Source organism: Mchenga conophoros, linkage group LG17 (assembly GCF_057382185.1).
Source record: "Mchenga conophoros isolate Kocher_MC1m ecotype Shallow Benthic linkage group LG17, M_conophoros_male_GT1.1, whole genome shotgun sequence".
NCBI lineage: Eukaryota > Metazoa > Chordata > Actinopteri > Cichliformes > Cichlidae > Mchenga > Mchenga conophoros.
In genome coordinates, this window is record NC_140542.1 from 25683603 (window position 1) to 25691737 (window position 8135).

Sequence of the window (8135 nt, forward strand, 5' to 3'; positions counted from 1 at the left end):
ACTAAAGAAGTCTTTGATGAAACACGTTCCAGTCTGACCTTTGGAACAAACAGTCAGCTCATTTGGCTGTATGAAAACATACCAGCAGTTGATCAAACATGCTTTTCTTTTCTTATACTGAGGTGAATGCATTTAGTGTTTAATTTCATAAACATTACAGAAATGAATTTCATTGAACAGATTTGAGAGAAAAAAAGGAAAAAAGTGTTTATTGTAAAATCTTCAAATAACAAAAATAAAGGCATTTTGAAAAATTAAGTGATACAGAATATGTTGTCATTTTAACACTGTCTTCACTATTGTCAAGAACTTCATTGCAAACAAACTGAATATGGCATATTTTATCAAACTAAACGGAGCATTTGATAACAATATATACTGGATTTGTTAACACTTTAGGTTTTCTTGCAACTGGAACATGATTTCTGTTGAACAATTAGCGGCTGAGGCCCCTGTCCTCATCCTCATTAAATGTCTATCTCTTTGGGTAGGTTTTTATATTTGATTAGGTAGTAGGGGTAGCACTGACAGCTGTCAAAAACAACAAACATGGTGGGAAGGTTCACGTTGTCAACACAGGCATCATACAGACGATGCTGCTTCTTCCTGGAGGTGAGCTTAGGTGGACGGCGGTAGTGGCTCCTACCCACAGTTACCTTTCCCACCAGGACTTTGGCAAGGAACATGTGGCAAACTTCATCTGGCCCGAACTGGGCTGAGAACATGTGGGAGTGGGAGGCAGCGGTGGCAAAGTATGTGCCATGACCGTGGGAAACTCCGTTAACCCCGGCCACTCGAGGGTCAAAGTTGCTGGTGCAGATCTCCTCTGAGGCCTCTTTGGTGGTCCCATGGAAGAGATGTCGCTCTAAACTCCCGGTGGCCTTTCCACGCTGCTTCTGCATGTATAGCTTTTGCCTGGAACGAGTTGTGTAAGTGTGGCATGCATATCACCATGAACAAGAACAAGATTTTGTGATATTTTACGCTTTAACTTCCAACAAAATAATTATTTGAATCCGCTGTAAGGAACCCATAGAACTGTCTAGTAAAGTAAACAATGGATGAAAACAGGAGGAAACGAGCCCAGATCCTACTACTAGCCGAACCAATGCTTATCCATGTTACAAATGTATTTCATCCAATAAATGACATTTAGAAAAAGGACTTTCCGAATATCCAAACAGTTAATAAGGACATCAAATTTCCCTCCAATTTTTCTTAGTTTTAGTCATGATTAAAAATTGAACTCAAACTTAGCTGGACCTTTGGTACTTGTCCCAGTGGAATAGGTTCTGGACCTGCTGGATGCTGATGATGTCCACCTTTGTCTCAGGCATGCTCTCATTGAAGAATTCTTGAACCCGTTTATAGGCCAGAGTGCCTGTAGGAACATCCACTAGACTGTAATCCTGCTCTGAAGCCCAACACCACGCCGGAGGGTACCAGGAACTGAACTCGTCCAGAGGATCTACACTAAAGTTGGCCTCAGGAGGATTACTGTCAGGTTCCGCTGAGTCAGGCAGGACTCCTGTCCTGGGTGTGGGGAGTAAATGGGAAAGGGATGGGAGAACATCATGAAATAATTTTAAAGGAACAGAATCTCTTGATTTTAAAAGAAGATGTAAACAAATGCAAAAAAAAAACGCATCTCAGGACACCAACTGCAAGTAAGGTTTCATAGAATCCAGAGAGCGGTAGGCGGGTCTGCAGCGAACGCCTCTCTGGAACCCTGTGGCGACGTTGGTCTGGATCATGGTAGTGAAGTCCACCTTGTACTTCTGTGAGCCGACACTGAAGAAACACTCTGACTCCTTCTCGCTCATCTTTTTTAGCAATGTGGCAGACACGCTCTATGAAGAAATGAACCAGTTAAAAAATAACAAAGCTGGTGGAGGCTTTTGATGTGTTGAAAATGGCAGAAAGGAGTAAAGAAACTAGAAAAAAGAGGTAAAGAAGATCACCGTGTTGTACTCTTGCCAACTGATGTTCCACCAGTAGATTTTCGATTGGCTGGCAAAATGAGGGTTCTTGATCTTACTGTTAGTGTTAGATAGTCGCCTGACTCCATCATACACGGAAGAGTCATCCAGTTTCATTGAGTCAAATTTCAAAGTGTAGCGTTCATTCCTAAAGAAAGTGTTCTGAAGTTACACAAAGAATCCACAAACAAACTGTGATTTTTGTCTCAAAAAAGCCCATCTTTTTCTTTTTTTAATTTGCAGACTTTAGCAAAAGATCTACCCTGTTACTCACCCATTTTTGAGGCAAATGGCATCCTTATTGACGTCACAGTACATCCTCTCCAGCAAGACCTGAGAGCGAGGAGAAATGTCCACCCACTGGCGGTTGGCAACACACCACAGCTGCCAGTGAAAGGGATAGGGAGTGTGGTGCATCTTACACTTCTCCTCTGCAGAACACAAACCAAGGAGGAAGTCGTCACAGATTTGGATGGTAGAGCAGCCTTTTGTGTGAAATGAGACAGGCACTTTAGATGGGGTTTTGGTGGTTTGCTTGGTAGGGGTTCCACTTGGCGTTTGGGTGGAGGATATGGACCCTTTGTTGGCAGGAGCAGTAGGCTGACTGGTATGCTGGGCCTGGGCAATAATGACCGGCAAGGAGACAATAAGTGAAGTGACTGGAATAGGACTTGGGGGGTGTGACACAGACTGTGTGTTTTGGGGGAAGGTAAGCAGCACACAGGAGCTGCTCTGCGATTGCTGCTGAGTGGTGGGCTGAATGCAGATCTGAGGTTGCAGGATGCTAGAAGACAGCCCTGCAGTCTGCACCATGCTGGAAGAGCTTTCACTCTTGCTGGCAGCAGAATGCTTTCCTTTCTTAGAGGTCGGAGGTGTTATATTAATGCTGAGGCCATAGGGCTTGACGGTCCAGGTGATGTCAGCTTGCTCGGTTCTCATGGCCTTCCACACTGGGAGGCTGGTGTCGGCGTCAGCAGGGATTTCAAAGAGGAGGAGAGACGGGCTCAGAAAGGTGACTTTGGAGGACCTGGATGCAGGTTCTGCAGCTTTAGCACTACCAGACAACTTTCTCTTTGTTGCCCTTGTGCATGAAATTCCAGCCATGTTGGACTTCCTAACCAAGAACAATTTTAACAATTATTTTTTGCAAACTGGAACAAACACAAGGTTATAGTGACGTAGAGACACTACAAATGAAGAGAACAGGAATTTTAACTAGCAGTTACTGCCACGAAACTCCCCAACTTTTGAGATTTGATGGTTAAGTTTGAAAATAATTGAATAAATGCACTATTTTTCATAATTTTGAACAGAACTAAAGCCAGCTCTGTAAAACCTTTCTCCAGCCACTTTAATACCTAGACCCACTCAACTGCTGCTCCCCACAAATATCTACTCAGCCAGTCACACAGTAGCATTCATGCAACAACCATAGTTTACTGCCAGACAGGCCAATCTGAGAATTTCTGAAACTTCTGATGTAAGAAAGGCAAACAAATAAACACTTTTAAGAACAAACATGAGGATCTTTGAATTCACAACACACTGAACCTTGCAGAAGACCACACAGCGTCACATCCAGCTAAAAATGAGAGACTGAGGCTACAATTTACATGGGCTCACCAAAGGTGTACAATAAAAGATTGTCCTGAATTTATGTTGTGAATTCAGATGGTACAGTCAGAATTTGGCATAAAAAAAACATCAAGGCAAGATGGAGACAATACCCTCAGGTGGAGGTGATGTAAAGATGTGGGAGATATTTTCTCGGCACACTTTGGACTCATTAGTACCAGTTAAACAATTATTTAAAGGCCCGGCAGGTCTGAAGGCAAAACAGCTTTCCACAACATAACCTCTAAAGAACTTAACTGAGCCTTTACAACACACGACTCAACCTGCTAGCTACATACACCCGTAGCAAGGCACTATGACTAGCTAATTAGACTTTTAACGAGTTTGGCTTACATTAACCGTGAGTCCGCCTCAGGCCTCTAAACTTTGCTGAGTCAAAGTTGCAGGAAAAAAAAGAAGCTTTTATGTATATGGCTTTAAAACCCTTCTTTATACAAAAGACGGTCAGCTTCAATGCGCCAGGCTGTAGAGTTCAGAGGGAGGTGAAAGTGAACGGTGTGCAAAGGCTGTTCATATACCAAGAAAAACCCCCCACTAAAAATGAGAGGAATTTTTTTTTAAAAAAATGGATACTTTCACTGCATTTTGAACAGAACTACAAACAGCTGCTACATAAAAGCTGATTTTGAAGCCCAGCATATTCTGTCTTTGTGATTTTTAATTCAAAGACAGGTTTTCTGAAACTCTTTCAAAGTTTTTCTTTGGACATTTTACTCATTTTCAGTCCAGTCCTTCACCCTATTAAGGCACACAATACTGGCCTATGAATCATTCAGGCATTAAATAGCCACCCAACTCAAAGAATAATACTGTGTTTTGTACTCATCGCGGTCAACTTTAAATTGTATCTTTGGGGACTCTGTTACCAGTAGCCTGTTCCAAAAACACACATTGTGTTCCATTTTATTTATTTGAATCTACAAAAAACACAAAATAAAACAGTTTGACAGCCATAAAGTAGTATTTTGGATCAAATTGGTGATTTCCAGAGAGCTATTAGGCAAATCCGTGGCACATGTTAGCATGGTGCGCAGCGTGTAGTTAAGAGAAAAAAAAATGGAAACTTGAAAAGTGGATGACGAGAGACGTGTCAGACCTGAAAACTATATACAGGAGATGAACTGTATCTGAAAATCATGCCCTTAGGAAGCAGGTAATAAAATCTCAGACGTCACATCTGACCAAACATATAGGCTCACCTCAGACGCTAAAGAAAACTCTGGCTGCTCTCCGACTCCAGGTCTATGTCCAGTAAGGACTGGCTGGTGACACATCATCAAGGGAGGCCACAATACTTGCAAATATTTTATTTGTAAATTAGCACTGTAAAACATGAGTAGTATGTGCACATAAAGCACATTTGATGTTTTCCATACATTAGTAGTTAGTAATACAGCAAAATAAGAGAGGAATGTGTAGACAATGACATGCATAATCATTTTTAAAACTTACATACAAGTAATTAATCTGTACTATTTTTTAACCTCACAATTTATATGCTGATAATAAACAAATGAATAATTCATAGATTATTAATGCAAAAAAAAAAAAAAATGCTCTAATTCAAGTTACCAATCACTGAATCTTAAGTACCTTGATCAGTGTGTTCATTGAGTTTTAAATTAAGAAGAGCCAAAGAACACTGCATTGAACCAGGAAAGAAAAGTGGCAAATAATCTGACATTTAATTTGATGAGTTTCTCAAAGTCACAGAGTAACTAAGTTGCACTTTCAATTACACTCAGGGCAACTTCCATTGGTTCAACCGTCAAAGGACATTGCTGACAACCGACCCAGAAGTAAGGAAAGACTTTCTCAGTGATTGCCTGTTTGAAGGTGTAGATATGGGTGTTGTTGTGCGCGTCATAGAAAGAAACCTTGCCCTTGTCACAGTCCAGCTGCACTCTGATCTTCTGCGGGTTCCTTTTCAGGTTTAGTCGCGTTAAAGGGGAGGTACCCGCAAAGTACATCTTGTGGTAGAAGTACACACACAGGTAGCCGTTTTTCTGGACCGAGGACACTTTCTCTTTCCTCTGGACAGATTCTTTAGCCACGCCGACAACCCACGCAGTATTATCTCCCACATTCACATCCCAGGTACGCCTTCCTGAGGTGAAGCCCTCCGAGCCCAGCACACCGGTGTCGGGGTCGAACCTCTCCGGGTTGTCTGGGAGCTTCTGTTTCTCATCGCTGTCACAGACGCTGGTGAGGTCATCTGACAGAATGAGCCATGGGGCAGCAGTGTTGGGATCCAGAGTTACTGGGGCTGAAGGAAACATGGCAGATTGTCAGCTGTAGTTACTGTGGCTGTAGTTCAGTCAAACATTTCAACCTTTCCTCCACCTTGGGAATTCATGACAAACTCAAACTCCAGCTCAGAGTTTAAATCAAGCAGCACATTATGGTTAAACTCACTGTATTTGGCAATTTTATGCATCTTCTCCCACACATAAAACATCATAGAGCCAACATGTTTGGCCACGTCTATGAGTGCTCCTGGAGGCATAACGGGATCTTCAACAGGACAATCAGCACTGCAGAAAACACAAAAAAAGCAGGTTACATAACACATTATGAAAGTTAAGCAAAGAATAAAACAAATATTAAACTGTTCGTTACCTTAACAGAGTCCTCTTACTGTTCTAAAAGACAAAATTAAAAGGCAAATTCACTTTAGCATTTAAGGGGGAAAAAATATAAAGTGTTCCTTCTTTAGTCTCATTTCAAACTTACATGAAGGACTGAGATGCCCTCCAAAGCTATCTCCTCCTCCAAAACTCTGATGGATTCGGACACAGATGCCATTTTTCTTTCTATTTCTTCAACCTTCTGCTTCATCTCTTCGCTCTTCTGCTCTTCCTCCCGCTTCAGCGCTTCCATCCTGGCATTCTCTTCAGCGTGAAGGAAGTCGTGAAGTTTTTCAAACTCCTCATGGGTTCGTCTTTCCACAAATCGAGCCTGGACCTGTAAAATAATCTGCTTAAGCATGGCTTGGAAATGAGTTTACTGACAGCCACTAAATAAAGTGACTTACTAGGAATTTTAACCCATAGTTTGACAGATTATCACCACACCTGAATGTAGGTCACAGTGTCTTCATAGTTCTTCTTCCTTTTGTCAAACGCCTCCCTCTTCTCCTGCAGTGAGCTGAGAGTGGACTTCATTTTCTCCTGAGTAAATAATTCAAAGTAAATTCATTAGAAGGTTTGTTCATCTCGCTTTAGGCTTGTAACATCCTTCAGCATAATGACTTGTGACAGAAACTCTGTATAAACTTAGTAAAGGAGCCCCAAGAAAAAAGGCATCATTATTCAATCTCAAGTCCTTATTTGATCAGGAAAGTGAAATATTTACCTTCACATCCACAATCGCCTCGCTGACAGGACAACATTCGTGCTGCTTGTGTTTTCTTGAGGTATGGCAGACAACACAGATAGGCACCTTATCTGACAGGCAATACAGCTTGAGCCTCTCCCCATGATGAGGGCACAACTCCCCTGGTTCACCGGGCAGCTCTTCCGCTGTCTCCTCCGGTTCCTCGCTCTCATGTGTATAAGACTCGCACAGGTTCTTCAGGGTGAGACTAGGAACGGGATCATCCACACTCTGGGTTCTGCACAGAGGACAGTCACGGTTTCGTCTCTGTCGACTCCAGTACCGCTGCAGGCAGGATGCACAGAAACTGTGGCTGCACTTGAGGACCACTGGGTCTTTGAAGATTTCGCAGCACACGGCACAAGTGAGGTCCAACTCAGGGAGATAGAGCTTCCCTGCCATCCCGAGGCTTTGCTCCTGTTTTACCCTGAAACTGAAAGTAAGGGAGAGTTCAAGAAACTAAGCAAACACAGGGGAAGTCACTCCCTTTTAATACCCTAGTCAGTTGTTCTGTTGTCTGTTTACTGCATCCTGTGAAATCTATGCATGAAAAACAGCCTTTAAATGCAAATGAAATAGTGTTCTGTTTAAAAAAGAAGAAAAGTTAGAGTGAAACATACCTCAAAGCTACAGTCTTGTAACAGCTGTATATGCGTAATGGTGAACACTTCCTGCTTCCTGTTATGCTGAGTCACTGAAAGGAGGCGGAGTCTCAAAGACAGCAAGCATTTTTAACCCTTCACTAACGCTGCAGCTCAGTCAGAATCAACAGTTTACAGGCGAGGAAGACGAATATGAGGTGTTTTCTGGACCAATAAAGGGACAAGAAAAACGGTGACATAACATTACAGTTAGGTTTTCCATGTGTTTCTTTTTTTTGGGTTAAATTATATGATTTAGAGAGAAATCAGAGTTGCAACAAAAGTCAAAGGAGCTTGCAAAGAAAGGCATCTGGACTTCTTTAAGTTGCTTGAATTTGTTTCACCTCTCATCCGAGAAACTTCTTCAGTTTCACTTCTTCTTCAGAACTGAAGAAGCTTCTCGGATGAGAGGTGAAACGTCTTCAAGCAACTTAAAGAAGTCCAGACGCTTTTCTTTGCAAGCTCCTTTGACTACGATGACCTGGATGACTGAGAACCTTCACAG

At 42.2% G+C, this 8135-nt stretch overlaps 2 protein-coding genes across 2 annotated transcripts; both read right to left on the reverse strand.

Moving 5' to 3' along the window:
• Positions 1–247: 247 nt before the first annotated feature.
• Positions 248–4846, reverse strand: LOC146555558 (protein mono-ADP-ribosyltransferase TIPARP-like). The gene is made up of 6 exons (XM_085251958.1): positions 4814–4846; positions 2254–3093; positions 1962–2127; positions 1663–1850; positions 1264–1533; positions 248–915 (listed from the first exon to the last, which is right to left on the reverse strand). The coding sequence occupies exons 2-6, from the start codon at positions 3081–3083 to the stop codon at positions 468–470; spliced, it is 1902 nt and encodes a 633-aa protein (XP_085108084.1). The 5' UTR covers positions 3084–3093; positions 4814–4846; the 3' UTR covers positions 248–467.
• A 59-nt stretch (positions 4847–4905) lies between these two features.
• Positions 4906–7676, reverse strand: trim35-14 (tripartite motif containing 35-14). Its single transcript, XM_085251676.1, has 7 exons — positions 7610–7676; positions 6969–7422; positions 6689–6784; positions 6348–6578; positions 6234–6256; positions 6030–6148; positions 4906–5880 (listed from the first exon to the last, which is right to left on the reverse strand). The coding sequence occupies exons 2-7, from the start codon at positions 7389–7391 to the stop codon at positions 5333–5335; spliced, it is 1440 nt and encodes a 479-aa protein (XP_085107802.1). The 5' UTR covers positions 7392–7422; positions 7610–7676; the 3' UTR covers positions 4906–5332.
• Between the last annotated feature and the right edge of the window lie 459 nt (positions 7677–8135).